The sequence below is a fragment of the Heteronotia binoei genome, chromosome 11, assembly GCF_032191835.1.
Source record: "Heteronotia binoei isolate CCM8104 ecotype False Entrance Well chromosome 11, APGP_CSIRO_Hbin_v1, whole genome shotgun sequence".
NCBI classification, from domain to species: Eukaryota; Metazoa; Chordata; class Lepidosauria; order Squamata; family Gekkonidae; genus Heteronotia; species Heteronotia binoei.
The window spans coordinates 60,296,344-60,311,394 of NC_083233.1; the positions used below are offsets into that span (position 1 = coordinate 60,296,344).

The following is a 15,051-nucleotide window of genomic DNA, read 5'->3' on the forward strand; positions in this document are numbered from 1 at the left end:
GGGGGGCAGCAGCATGGTATCCAGGGGTGGCCAATGGTAGCTCTCCAGGTTTTTTTTTTGCTACAACTCCCATCAGCCCCAGCCAGCATGGCCAATGGCTGGGGCTGATGGGAGTTGTAGGCAAAAAACATCTGGAGAGCTCTTGGAAGCTAAGCAGAGTCCCCACTTGGGAATTCAATGGCAAGCCACCTCTGCCTCTTGTACACAGAAAGATAATTTAAAAGCACAGCTTTTGACAGGGCTCAGTCTGAATGGCAGGGCAACCAGCCCTGTAGCTGTTCCTTTAAAAGCAGCTGGATCTGCAACAATTGGCTGGTGATGACAGTGGCTTGCTGTTGGCCATGGAAGGGTGGGGGGAGTGACATTAACTGTACCTGCAGAGTCTATCGATAATGTCTGTCCAAAACACAGAGGCAGGACAGGTTTTTTCCCTTTAGCCATTTGGTAACCTAGGGTTGCCAGCTGGCCTGGAGAAAAATGGCCTGTCCTTTTAATAGAGGCCTAATGGGCTGTTATTTACCTAGTGATGTTATTTACCACCCTGCCATGAAAAGCTTCATCTGTCTATTTCACATGTTAATCCTGTATTAAAGGGACAGAACACAGTTTTTCCAGGCCAGTTGGCAACTCTAGGAGCAACATTCGCAGCCAGGTCCGTGGGCATACTTGCATTCCAAATTCAGTGACCATCCCCCAACAGTGTATTTTAATAGTATTTGGTGGGTATATTTATACATATTCATATTTTGATTGATATATATATTATGGTATATACCTAAACTCACACACATGGCTGGCACATATCTATCAATATCCCATAATGGGCAGGGAGATAAGATAGGTGCATTTGGGAAATAAACCACATATGGTCTGAATTACAAGGCAATCATTTCCCCTTATCTGCAATTGTGATGATTGACTTCACATTGTAGGAGGGACTGGGAGGAACCTACACCTCCTGACTTCATTAAAACTACAGAAGCAGATGGGAGTAGTTTTCTTTCTTTTATGGACATTTGGAGATTGGCAACATTCAAATAATACAAGGTTTAAAAAGGCTAAATTTTGACTAGTTAAAAATGAAGTCACATCAGTATGTTAGCATTTGGTGTATTGTGTAAACTCAAAATAACAATAACAACAACAGCCATAACCGATTTATTAAGAGCCAGATTATCCATTTAACGTGTGGGGAAAGATCCCAGTGGGCATTTGTCTAAGAGGAATACTGGCAACAAGCCAAGCTCTAGTAGCCCTGCTGGCACTGCAGGGACAAGGTACCAACTATTGGTGTCAGAGTTGCCAAGTTCCAGGTGGGAACTGGAGAAACTGATATCCAGACTCCAGAGACCAGCCCACCTGGAGAAAACAGCTGCTTTGGAGGGTGGACTCTGTGGCATTGTACCCTGTTGTGGTTCCTCCCCTCCACAAACCCCACCTTTCCCAGGTCACCCCCCCCCCCAAATATCCATGTATTTGAAATATATTTCCCACCCAGGGTCTGGCACCCCAAATTGGGTGTAGACTTGCCCATTGCTGGCAATGCGGGGAGGTTGCAGTGGGCCAGCCAACACCCATCTTAGTCTCTGCAGAATTAGGTTGTAGCACAGCTGAGCCTGGCTTGCTCCGGGGCCATTTTTCTGCTTTGTGTCTCTATATGCATATACAACCCCCCACCACCAGATATTTAGCCGTCTCCCCGCGGCCAGAGAGATAAGAGAGGCGCTTTTGAGGAATACATCCATGTGGTCTGAATCACAGGCCAGGGTGGGGGCGGCGGCAGCTGCTCACCGTCTACGCAATCCTGGCAGAGAAACACCTGCTTTCCCCATCAAGGTTGCAGCAAGCCCCGCCCCATAGTTACCAGAGGCCTTAGCAACGCAGCCAGGACCGAGAGAACCAGGAGCGGGCGGAGTCGGCATCGCGCAAGTCTCGCGAGAGTCGGGAGTTCGTCATTTTCGCGCCAGGGAAAGGAGGCGACCGTGTTTCTTTTAAAGCGAAACCGGGAGCTTTGGTCGTTATGGAGCGCACGGCTACTTTGGAAAAGACGGCGGCCGCAAAGGCCACGAACTTGCCCTGGTAATAGGGAGATGGGTTGTTGCTAGGATATTGGGATGGCTTAATTGCTGATTTAGCCCGCCATTTATTATTTTGTTTTCTACGTGTCTAGCTTTTCCTATTATTGCCTAAGGCGTTTGTAAAGCATTCTTGAAATAGTGATAATTCTCCTGAGCATACATAGAGTGTGTTTTCCTATCCACATAAACCTCATTCTGTGTTGTGGGTTGGAGTCCCAAACTTACCACCATGCTAAAATTAAGTAGGTTTGTTACAAGCCTGTTTAATTTTAGCAGCATTACAAGTTTGAGACTTTTGTATCTGGTCAGTGCCTGGAAGGGGGATTTCTTGGGAATCTTGTTCAGGCTGCTTTGGATTGCACTACAGTAGAAGAGCGGGGAGGTGAGGGTAAAATATGAATGCCTTCCTCACAGGCGTGAGAGGGGATCTTAACCTTGGTAACACTGCTTTTTTAAAAGTTGCATTTACATTGCATGGTGCTGCTGCTTAGGAGTTGTTGAAGTGGGATAAAGTTAAGGATAAAAAGATGGATGTGGTAGATCTTAACAATCCAGGGCAGGGGTGGCCAAACTGTGGCTCAGGAGCAGTGTTCCCTCTAAGCTGAGTTAGTGTAAGCTAGCTCACAGATTTTTGTCTTAGCTCAGGAAGGATAACCCCAGAGCACACTAATTTATCCAGTAGCTCACAACTTTAATGCCAGTAGCTCACAACGAGGGAGGGAACATGCTTGGGAGCCACATGTGGCTCTTGAAGTCCCCACCACCCCGTTGGTCAGCTCGGAGAAGGTATTTATCTCTTTAAATCACTTCGCCAAGCCAGCTGGCAGTTTAGAGAATGCATTTAAAGTTAAAGTATCACATCCCCAAGGAGCTCCTTCCCCTCCACAAACTCCATGCTTCCCATGCACTGCTCCCAAATCTCCAGGAATTTCCCAAGTTGAAACTGGCAACCCAGTGTATAAGACAGTGTTTTGTATGAGTCAAGCTTGTAAATTAAAAAAAAAATACAGCAGAAGTCCATGATAGGAATCAAGCATAGATATGTAAAAGAAATTAAGCTACCATCTGCAGAACCCTGACCTGGATAGCACAGGCTAGCCTGCTATTGTCAGATTTCAGAAGCCTTGGCTATTATTTGGATGAGTGACCTTCAAGGAGTACCTGGGCCATGATGCAAAGGCAAACCACCTCTGAAATGTCTCCTGCCTTTAAAAAAGTCTAGCTTGTCACCTAGTGGTGCATAACACTAGCTAGAGCTTCTGGCTGCTAGACAATTTTAGGATCTCTAGGCTATATTATGCACATTGCCATATGATAATTAACCATCTGCAGAAAGATTGGGGCTGCCTTTGTGGCCATGTGGAACTAGCAGCTGATTGGCGTATTTGGGAGAATAATTTAAGATGGGATTGTTTAGGGTGGTCTATGCAAACCAGATTTCTCGGGAAATGTGTAAAGAGCAGGAAGGATACGAGGCTGCTCTTTTTCATACGGAACCTCACAAGAATTAAACTGCAACAACTTTTTTTTATAGATCTATGGTTACTCATCCTGATAAGTAGTACTATGTATCAGGTTTTACTATGTTGCTACTTTGTTTTTCTTTTATAATCCTAATTTTATTCTGTATGGATTACGTATTCTTTTAATATGTAACCTGGTTGACCCTCTATCTTATACTTATATATGCCAATAAAGGCTGTCATGTGTGTGCAACAACTTGGAGCACAAGAGCTCTGTGATTTTTCAAATAATGTCGCTCTAAAAAAGACCACCTTCTAGAATTAAAACACACACACAAAGCCCAAAATGATGAGGTTGTGTTTGTTTCTATATCCAGATGTGTTTGATTGTGTAACAGGAACAGTAGGAAATGTGTTAAATAAGTGGGCTACAGAATCTGATGTGATAGTAAATATATCATAACAAATTTCAGCTCCAATCCACTGAAGTTGATCTGTGGATTGCAGTTGTACACTTGATAAAGTCAATAGAATACAACAAAACAATCTCCTCAACGGCAGCATAGTGGCCCGAATGCTCCGCATGACATGACTCAGCTAGATACTGTCAGCTAGTCTGTTTTGTAACCACTTAATCATGAGCCAAACACAACATCTGGGGAAACAAGGCTGTGATCAATATCAGGTAATGAAGAGGATGACTTCCCTGCTGAGGTGTTACAGTTTCTTCAAGCAGTCTTTCCAGGGTCAGTAAAAAGTTCAAGACTGGCCAGTTTCCAAAAAGTGGGAGATCTCAGATAGATGGAGATGTATTTAGATGTACAAGGTCAAGAACAAATGCACCTCACTTTCAATTAATAAATGATAGTATCCAAAAAATCTCACACCAGAAACCATTTCTAAGTACTATCAGGTTTGAAGCAGATAAGATGCTAGGATACCATCATCACATCTTCCCAGAATCTTTTTCACTGTCATGCATGAGACCCAATGATTATCTTGCAAATCTAAATGTGCTGCCCTGTACTGTTGTAGCCTTTTAAATAAAAAAAATGGCTATGTGTCATTTTCCTTTTAAAGAAACTAATATCAATCAGGACAAGGGGCTAATTCAGGGGTGGCCAAACTGTGGCTCGGGAGCCACATGTGGCTCTTGAAGCCCCCACTGCCCTGTCAGCCAGCTTGAAGAAGGCATTTGTCAATTTAAAGTTAAAGTTGCTTTCTTTCTACCTCTTCCCATCTATTTTCCTTTCTTCCTTGGAGCTGTCAAACATCTGACATTTGTGCTTTGCAGCTCTCAAACATCTGACACTAAGCAAGTTTGGCCACCCTTGGGCTAATTACTGAAATCTTTTAATAACCTACCTCTGCCTTCTGCACACAGTTCAAATCAGGGCTCTTCATAACTATGTCTTTAGAAGACTGATAAGAGATCCATGATCTCACTCCTGCCTAGTTTGAGCTTTAGTGAACTTTAGTATATAAATAGGAATTGTTCCTGGGGATTCCTTGGCAAAACGGTTGCTTGAATGTAGGAAGTTAAGAAACTACTGGTCTTAAAAAATGGGACAAACCCAGATTTGTGCATTGAAAAACAATAATTCTAGGAAAAGTTAAAGGCAGCAGGAAACAAGGAAGACCCATTGGGATGGATTGACTCAGTCAAGGAAGCCTTAGGCCTCAGTTTGCTAGATCCAAGCAAGGCTGTTAACAATAGGACATTTGGGAGATAATTAATTAATAGGGTTGCCATAAGCCAGACTTGACAGCATTTAATATACATACTCATTAAACACTTCAAATCCATCTTTGGCATGCTTTTCTTAAAGATGCTTGAGCCATGAAAAGGAGCACTTTTGACTATATGTAACTGGTCAGAGGAACCAACCTATTTCTTCTCTTAGCTGAGTCTTTTCCATTCATGTTTGTTGCTACTCTCTGTAGTTTGTTCAGGGCTGGGGAACTTAAGCCTGATCTCTCAGGTACATGGAAATATATGTGTTGTCCCTGAGGGCGTTTTAAATACTTACTGAATGTTTTGCAGTGCTAGTTTATAAGAAGCTGACAGAATTTTGGACAGAAATTTTTTCATTTTTGGATAGCAAGCTGAAGTTTTATCACACCAAAAACACAACTATTTAATAATGTATCATTAAACATATTATAACCAATATTTCCTCTAAGTCGTGGAGTCTTGTGAGCAAAAATTCTACTTCATGAGCTGCTGGCATTAAAGTTGTGAGCTACTGCAGAAATTAGTTTGCTCTGGGGCCATTCTTCCTGAGCTAAGACAAAAATGTGTGAGCTGGAGGCTAAAAAGCTGTGAGCTAGCTCACACTAACTCAGTTTAGAGGGAACACTGATTATAACATTAATTTATTGCCAAAATTAACTCTTCTTTTTGGGGGGGGGGCGGTGTTTTGTGAATACTTGTCCTTCAGCTTTTGAAATTTCCCTAGTGCTTCATGAAAAAATACACATGGCAAGCTGTTATCCTGAACTGATCTGTTTTAATTCTGATAAAACAAGTATAAATATATTGATGATTACACCAAATATAGGGATTTATGTGGGGTTTTTTTAAATGCTTCAGATCTCGGTTCTGAGTGCTGTACTTTTTTTTTTTTAATAGGGTAGAAAAATACCGACCTCAGACGCTGGGGGATCTAATTTCTCATCAGGATATTCTAAGTACCAGTAAGTACTGAATATATGCAGTTTTATTTTTGAGTGATCCTCTCAGTGCACATAGCAGACATGCAGTTTCATCGCCATTGAGGTATCTGAATAGTGAGACTCCCCAAAGGAGGTAGAGACATGGACAGTTTTCCTAAGGAAATGCTCTTTATCTGATCATGGTTCTTGTCATCTTAAGGGGTCCTATAAGCTGTGGTTTCCACAAGGGGCCCATTTCATTAGGCTGTATTGGAGGGTGAAGCAAGGCTGTTTATGTTGGCTTGGACCAATTGCCTTTTGAGTTTCTCTCCTTCCAGAATGATCTACAGTGGCCATTCCAGCTGGCCACTACATGACACTTACGTAAGAGCCGGTGCTTGTGATTCTGAGCCATTATATTACATTGAACTGCTTCAAATTCAGCAGCAATAAATAATACACTTGCAATGTTAAGTGGAAGTGTTCTTTTCCATTCTTTCTCCAGTTCAGAAGTTCATCAGTGAAGACCGATTGCCTCATCTTCTCCTCTATGGGCCTCCAGGGACAGGCAAGACCTCCACCATTTTGGCCTGTGCGAAACAACTTTACAAAGACAAAGAGTTTGGATCAATGGTTCTGGAAGTAAGGGGACAGAGAATTTCTTGTGCTTTCTCCAGGCTCTGGGTCATTCTGTTTATGGAGTGGGGAGGTGGAGAAATGGTTTAATGCTCCCTTTAAGCTGTGGGGTCTTATGAGCAAAAATTCTGCTTTGTGAGCTACTGGTATTAAAGCTGTGAGCAAGTGATTTGGCTACTGCATAAATTAGCTTGTTTGGGACCATCCTTCCTGAGCTAAGACAAAAGTGTGTGAGCCGGAGGCTAAAAATCTGTGAGCTAGTTTACACTAAAGCTTAGAGGGAACACTGTTAACTTTTGACCATGTGGCTACCTGAGGATTCTAGGTGGATCTACATGTTCTGTGAAGTTCTTTGTTAATCTTAAAGGACTTTTTTCCTTTTTATAGATTGCAGCTAATAGGACTGTGGTTTCCCAGGGGGATGGGGGGAGAATGGAATGGATGGTCTCCTTAACTCTTCCCCTCATATATTGTTCCCTACTCAAATCACTCACATTCAAGTTGCTTTAATCTGTATTAGGAAATTAAAATATCTGCATTTAATCTGTATTAGGAAAAAATATCTGTATTAGAGGGAAAATTGTGTTTTGCTTTTAGAAACAGTTGTCTGGCTTTCTTCATTTTAATGCAATGAGGAAGTCAACATCCCATAATTTAGGATGTTATTTTAGAGCAGAGCCCCAGGACAGGGGCTTCCAATGAGAGGCAAGGCTCAGTCATTACATTTACAGGCACCATCACTACTAGACTTTGAGAGCAATCCTATATAGGTCTACTCAGTAGAGCATATTCCCAGGAAAGTATTCTTAGGATGGCACTGTTTGTCTAGCAATGTTTATGATAGCATCTCTGTGTCCAAATAGATGCCAGGTTTAGACCCATAATGCTGTTACTACCTCCATTTTATCTGTTTTGGCACGACTACTTCGATTCTGGTGTCTGCTTGGCTATCTCTTGATGCCAGGGCTATCAGCAAATTAATAGATTTAAAGCTCACTTAATAGGTTTCGAAGAAATTTTTTTCCCCTTTTTGAGTTGTGTTTTTCAATGATGCTGCATATATGTGTCACAACAGGCACTCTCTTAGAAGAGTCATCCCCTCTGCAATGTGGTGAGGAATGGCTTTTCTAAGATGGCACCACGGGCTGTGATTTTATATTATATTAGTATCAGTGTTAAGATTATTTCTAAAAATCCATTGCCAAACCAGATAGGAGTGCCTTTTTGGTGTACCAAAATGTTTTTCATTGACTTCATCTGATGGAGTGATGAAAGGTTGCTATCTTACTTTTTATATCTTACACCTCTCTTGACAGTTGAACGCTTCAGACGACCGGGGCATTGATATTGTCAGAGGACCTATCTTGAACTTTGCCAGCACAAGGACCATATTTAAGTAAGTGTCAGAAGTCCTCCTAAATTCTTTCTTTTGAAAAAAGTGTCAAGGGGGGAGGAGAATTGTGAGAGAGTGATTAATTAGAAGCTGTAGGGGAGCGGGAATTTTACACTGTTTTCTTCCAGTTCTCAGACTTAGGTGACAATAGTATTTTTTCCCCTAAATATGAACAAAATGGAAGTGTGCTGCTTGAATGCATGGAGAGAGGAGGCGCTGGATCATGCACAGAATAGCCACTTCCATCATCTATTGTTTGGGTGCATGTATGCATAGAGCCGGTGACTGTACATGTTTAGGACTCTTGATTAGGGACCTGCATTCCCTTTGCTGTGCAGGCTTTATGCAGACATTCACCCAGATGCATTGAGGTCAGGACAGAGCCCAGTCCTCCCTCCCCTAACACCTTCCCCAGTGATGGAGAGGGGGCATCCTCTGGCTCAGTGGCAGAGCTTATGCTTTCACACCACATGTCCCAGGGTCAGTCTCCAGAAGCTCCAGCTAAAATCTGATGGTGAGACAGATCTCAGGAAGGTGCTGCCAGTCAAAGCTGATTCTCAGCTAGATGGGCAAACAACTGAACTTGTTGTAAAGCAACTTCAGACATCTGCTACATTCGGGTTAAACAGAGCAGCTTTGAAAATAAACAGAGCTTTCTGAATGACTGAGTGGTGGTTTACTACGCAGAGTGAGTGGGTTTTTGGCTCCCTCCCCCATTTTTTTTGCTACTTGTTTTGTAATAAACTTCACTTCAGTTTTAAATATCTGGCTGTGTTCCTCATTCAGCTGAATGCTTGGGGAAATCGAATGCCCTGTGTGTAGGTGGCAATACAAGCAACTAACTTATTTCTGTTGCCTCTTGTTTGATTCAGGAATGGCCAGGGCCAGTATTAATGAACTGAGATGCACTGGAAGGTGTTGTGAGCAGTATTTTCCCCTAATGCCTCAGCCTTATGAGTGGCCTGCTTTGTGTTTTGGAAAGCAGCCCAGGACAGCATCCTGATTGCCTGTTGCAGATTTTGTCAAAAGATGCTATTAAGTCATTTGCTAAAGAGTTCTCTGTGGGTAATTTTTTTCACTTCATTTGCAGCCTGCATTTCTCCCCAGTGCAGACTCAAAGCAGTTTACATAATTCTCCTATCCTCCATTTTATCCCTACAACAATCTTGGGAGGTAGATTAGGTTGTGTGGGTCTGAAAGAGAGACAGACACTGGCCCAAGCTCAGGCAGCGAGCTTTCACAGCACAGTGGAGATTCAAACCAGGGTCTCCCAGATCCTAGTCCAACACTTCAGCCACTACACCACTCTAACTGCACCTTTGTGTTCAGCTCTCTCCCCCCCTCCCCCCGCTGCATCAGTGTGGATGAGTGTCTCTGTGTTGTTTCTTGTAGCAGGCTTTTGCTTTTCCAGCTATGGATGAATGTACAGCCCTCAACTGCCCTGTCTTCATCTCTTTCGTTAGGAAAGGCTTTAAACTGGTGATTTTGGATGAAGCCGATGCCATGACACAGGATGCCCAGAATGCCCTCCGACGTGGTAAGCTCATCTTGGGCGAGTAGAGAGGCCAGTGTGTGACTTTCTGAAGGTTCAGCAACTTGGAAGGGGACACCAGTTAGCCAGGCTGTTCCATGTTCTTCAATTACATGTATCTGGATTATGAGATACACAACTGCTGTTTTGCATTCCTCGTCGTCGTTTCAGGCGCAGGTTTATTGGCTTGGCAAGAACTACGCCAGAGGATAAGAAAAGTCAGGAAAGCATAACATTCCAGAGCCTGTTCTCCCTTAGTGTTGGAATTTCTGCTGGTTGAAATTTTGCTGGATGCAGGCTCCATGTAATCAGTCTTGGTAGCAGAAGACAGAAAAGTTATAAGTGTTGTGGTGGGAGGGAAATTGAAGATAGAGTAGATATTCCCTCCTTGGTGGATGTTGCTGTTAGATTTCTTAAGTTCAGTAAATCTGTGGGCTGACTTTGAACTCCTCCCCGTCCCCATGTGCTGTCTTTCTAGTGATTGAGAAATTCACAGAAAACACCCGATTTTGCCTCATTTGCAACTACCTCTCCAAGGTCATCCCAGCTTTGCAATCCAGGTGCACCAGATTTCGCTTTGGGCCCCTGACACCAGAACTTATGGTTCCTCGCCTGCAGCATGTTATAGGGCAGGAAAAGTGAGTCAAAAGCTGTGGTGTTGTGTTGGGGCTGAAGTGCCCCCTTCCTTCCTGTTGTTTGTGCCAGCAGGATCTTGTTACCTTGCTTGTTGTACTGGGAGCCTCAGTACTGCACCTGACCCTTGTCTGTGCCTCCCTTATAAGTTAATGGGGTGCTCTGTTGAGCTATTTAGAAAGCTGAAATTGGAATTGGGGGTCCCAAAATGTGGTATCTGCCTTATGGATTATTGCTGAAGGCAAGCAAGAGGAGATGCTGCTGCTGCTGCAGCCAGGCTGACTCAAATTGATTCCTTTTGGGGTGAATCCTAGGGGCAGTGCAGCACCAACTGAAGTCCTCCTTGCCTTTCAGAGTTGATATAAGCGATGATGGAATGAAGGCCCTGGTCACACTGTCTAATGGTGATATGCGGAGGGCTCTGAACATCTTACAGGTATGCCAGCCTGTGTGCTGATTTTCATCTTTCTGGCCAGTGGCCAGATCAGTTTCTTATCTCATGTTCTGCCAGGGGAGGACATGAGGAAGACCCTATAGGACCATATCAAAGATGTGTATAGTACAGTGATCTGTTTTCAGCAGTGGTCAGCCCAATGCTTCTGTGGGGTTTCCAAACAGAGCCTTTTATTTTTATTTTTTTTTGCCGCAGCATTGGGTATTTGGCCATGTACTGCCTTGGACATGGGCATAGCTAAAATGGCTTCAGCAAGCAGGGCTTCTTTGAGTTCTCTAGCTCTGTTTACCTCCCAGTGTGTACTACTTATCCTGTGCTAGAAAGGCTAGCTTTTTGGTAACATGCCTTCCTTCCTCCTCTGACCCTAGAAGCTTGGCTTGCTTCTTGCTGTCCTCTCTTCTTTGCCAGTAATTTGTAGTAAAGGCTGGCTGTTCCTTCTGGGCCCCCGATTTCTTCTGCAGCCTTCATACTCTTGCACTTTCTTTCCTCACTCTTGTGCAGTGCTTGCTTTGGAGTATGCCAGGGGGCAAAACCTGAACAGTGCCTTCCTGAGCAAAACTGGGACTCCAGCCAAGATATGCAGGTCCACATAGGCTTGGATGGGGCTTTCCTTATAGAGCTGGGAGGGACCTCCAAGGTCATCTAGTCCAACCCCTTCACAATGTAGGAAATTCACAAATATCTCTCCTCCCACACCTCATGCCATAACCCCTGTTCTATGCTCAGAAAATGGCAAAAAACCCTCCAGGATTCTTGGCCAAACTGACCTGGAGAAAATCGCTTCCTGACCCCAAAATGGCAATCAGCATTTCTCTGGGTAAGAAAGGGCTATGAAAAGTAAGCACTGATGTAACCCTTCCTGCCCTCCCTAAGTTCATAGAATCAGCATTGCTGTTAGATGGCCCTCTAGCCTATGTTTGACATTTCCAAAGAAGGTGAGCCCACCATCTCCTGTGGAAGACTGTTCCACTGTGGAGCTGCTGTAATTGTCAGGAAGTTCTTCCTAATGTTTAGTGAAAACTCTTTCGATTTGGTTCTGGTCTGACCTTTTGGTGCAACAGAAAACAACTCCACACCATCCTCTCTACATGACAGCTCTTAAAGTACTTGAAGATGGTTATCTAACAGAGTTGGCTTTCCCCAAACAGTGCTAGTCATTGTACTTACTGTAGATGGGTCACACTGGCCAGCGAACCCCTGCTGTTTCAAAATGCAGGCCAGACTCCCAGGCTCTGGTTCAACTCTTTTGATATTTCTTGCCCAGTAAATGAGACTTATTAATCCTTTATTCATCAAACCTCAGGTTCCCGTGTGATGCAACTGAGGTCAGGGCAAGGGAATTTCTTCCCTTGGAATTGTGTAGCGCAGTTGGTTTGTATAATCTGGCCAAGCTTGCTGCCAAATTCATGTGATTCATTGCTGATCTTATGTGTGGGTTTTTGTCAAGGGGTGGGGGATACATTTGGCTGGTTTGACTCAAAGGAGACAAGATAGTTGCTTTGATTCGCTCTTGAGGCTGAAGTGGCTTCAGCTTCCAGGCTGTGTCTTATGCTTGCAACTGACCCAATTGTCTTCCCTTTCTGTTAGAGCACTAACATGGCCTTTGGGAAGGTGACAGAAGAGACTGTCTACACTTGCACAGGGCAGCCGCTCAAGTCTGACATCGCCAACATCTTGGACTGGATGCTAAACCAAGATTTCACCACTGCCTATCGCAGTATCCTTTACGGTGCCCTCCTCTGAAACCTGCAAGTTTGGGCACAAAGCAGCAGGTGCATGCTTCTGAGTCCTTTGTGTTTATGTGAGTCATTCTTGTCACTTTCAGCCCAGATCCAGGTACGTGCATTGGTTCAAGCAACAGAGGACAACAGTGCTCTTCGCACAGCGAGAAGCCATGCATCCCCTCCCACTTCTGTGAACAGTTCGTCTCCAGATGTAAAAACACGAACCCTCCCACCCCAACCAAGTGGAAGGATGGCTCAGATTTGTGGCTGAAATTTAGCTTCTGCAGCCTACAGGATAGCCTGTGGTGGGACTGAGTGGCAAGATGGGTTAAATGCTTCCCTTGGTTGTGGAGCTCTTAAGGCCAGCTGCTCTCTTTTGCTAAGCCTAAACTTGACTGCAGGGTGTTGATAATAAAATTGGAGGAAAGTTCACTGTGCAAACCACCCAAAGAGGTTTGGAGAAAGAAGGGGAGTTGTAATTGTGACAGAACTGCTGGCTTAGCAACTGCTGTTCTCTGCCCTCATCCCACTGGCAAGAATAACACGTGCATGCTTATAAATGCTTGTGGGAATGGGAAATATTTTTCTAGCAGATTGGAGACCTTACCATGACATCTGAAAACATTTTTTCACTGTGCAATCACTTCTTCCTGCTCTTCTAGCTTTCCGAAGATGCATTCTTTTTAGCAGTGATGCAGGCTTTATGCCCTTGGGTGTTCCTAATTCAGTTGGCGAGGAAAGGCATTCTTTTAGCAGCTTCCAGAGGCACTGGAACTTCCCCTCTCCCCAATTACAGTTCTTACCTTGACATCCTGCTTAGATATCATGAAGCTGAAAACACTGAAGGGCCTCGCTCTTCATGACATCCTGACAGAGATTCACTTGTTCGTCCATCGAGGTAAAGCGCTTTGAGGCAGAGTTAACAGTTGTGTTCTTTTGCTGATCATTCTGGCTGTTTTCCATCAGCTTGTGGAATCCTGATCTCTGGGGTCATGCAGGAAAGGGGGTAATCTTGGCTTGGAGGCAGGCAAGAGAACATGATTGATATACTCCTGCTGCATATCCTAACAGTTTAATTTGCAAGATGTTAGAGGGGAGTGGGTGGGTAGTACACGTTCACTGAAAGAGGGTAAGGATTTGGGTGTCAAATCTAAATGTCACTTTTATAGAGGCATCGCTATTCCATTGGGCTAGATTTTAAGATTACCATTTTACTACAAGGGTGGGATAACCAGATTTGTTTTTCCCTTGACATATTCCTGGTGGACCCTGTGCTCTCCAGTTGACTTTCCATCATCTGTACGAATCCAACTCCTGACCAAGATGGCAGATGTTGAGTGAGTGTCTCTGTGGGAGGAGGGGCTAGCTGCTCCATTACATCCCAGCTCATCTCTTTTCCCCACCCCCTCACTGCTAGGCAAAAGCTACTTAACAGGAAGTGTCCGTCTTCTGGTCTGTGGAGCCTTGCATTTATTCTAGAGGGATTTTCTCAGCACAGACCCTTCCCTCTTTAAAAATATGTAGGATACCTGATTAGCATATTGCATTTGGTTTTGGCTTTTTGCCCAGGTTGAGAGAGACAGAATGATTTTTCCAAACAGAATTTTAAACTTTTCATCCTTCCCTCATGAGGTCTGCAACATTGCTTGCCATGTCTTTAATGAACCCTGAGATTCACCTGGGTCCAAAGCAGATAATGGATTGGACCCTACAGTGGTGTGACTTGCAGCATCTGAAGAGAATCTGTTTTAATGGACTTCATATCTGGCTCCAAACAAAAGTAGCTCAGAGTGCTTTTGGTTGTGACTTTCAAACAGTTACTGGTAGGTAGAAGATGCTTCTTCCAGTTTATTTATTCTTACTTCTGCTGCCCTCTCTTCTTTAGGCATCGTCTAGCTGCAGGAACAAGCGAGAAGATTCAGCTGGGAGCCCTGGTGGCTGCGTTCCAAGTCACCAGAGATCTGATTGTAGCTGAGGCCTAGGCCCAAGACAGTCTCTCCAGCAGTTGATCGCTTGCCAAACAAGGACTTGGTTCTTCTGCACTCATCTCTTATTGTGTTCAGAATAGCTCACTGAGGCTAGAGATCATGGTAGTAATTGAAGATGGCGATTCAAGCCAGTGAACATTTGCTCACAGGTTTCAGCTCATGTCCTGTGAGGCCTTCATTGTCTGAGTTTGGACCCGCTTCCATGTGTTACCAGCAGTGTTATCCTACCTGTTTCAAAATTGGGTAGAGACCTTCAAGGTGTCACCACAAGCCAAACTGTACTCTTAGCACAAGAGAAGACTGTTTTTGGAACTGTTTGTGGTTCTGTAATTATTTCATTTGTTCTTTAACCTTGGCCTGGTGTTTTTATGTGAAAAAGCTCTGAGCCCATCCTGCCTGTACTTTCTGCCAGCTATTTCTTTTTCACAGATGCTCATACAACAGCAGAGGTGTAAGCAAGCCCAGCTAAACCACCTCTTTGTCCAGAGCCCATTTG

General features: G+C 44.0%; 1 protein-coding gene across 1 annotated transcript; it reads left to right on the forward strand.

Moving 5' to 3' along the window:
* Positions 1–1,742: 1,742 nt before the first annotated feature.
* RFC5 (replication factor C subunit 5) lies at positions 1,743–14,867 on the forward strand. Its single transcript, XM_060249204.1, has 11 exons — positions 1,743–2,079; positions 6,174–6,238; positions 6,702–6,838; positions 8,149–8,228; positions 9,689–9,762; positions 10,235–10,394; positions 10,744–10,825; positions 12,431–12,560; positions 13,388–13,465; positions 13,850–13,904; positions 14,453–14,867. The coding sequence occupies exons 1-11, from the start codon at positions 2,021–2,023 to the stop codon at positions 14,547–14,549; spliced, it is 1,017 nt and encodes a 338-aa protein (XP_060105187.1). The 5' UTR covers positions 1,743–2,020; the 3' UTR covers positions 14,550–14,867.
* The last annotated feature ends 184 nt before the right edge of the window (positions 14,868–15,051 follow it).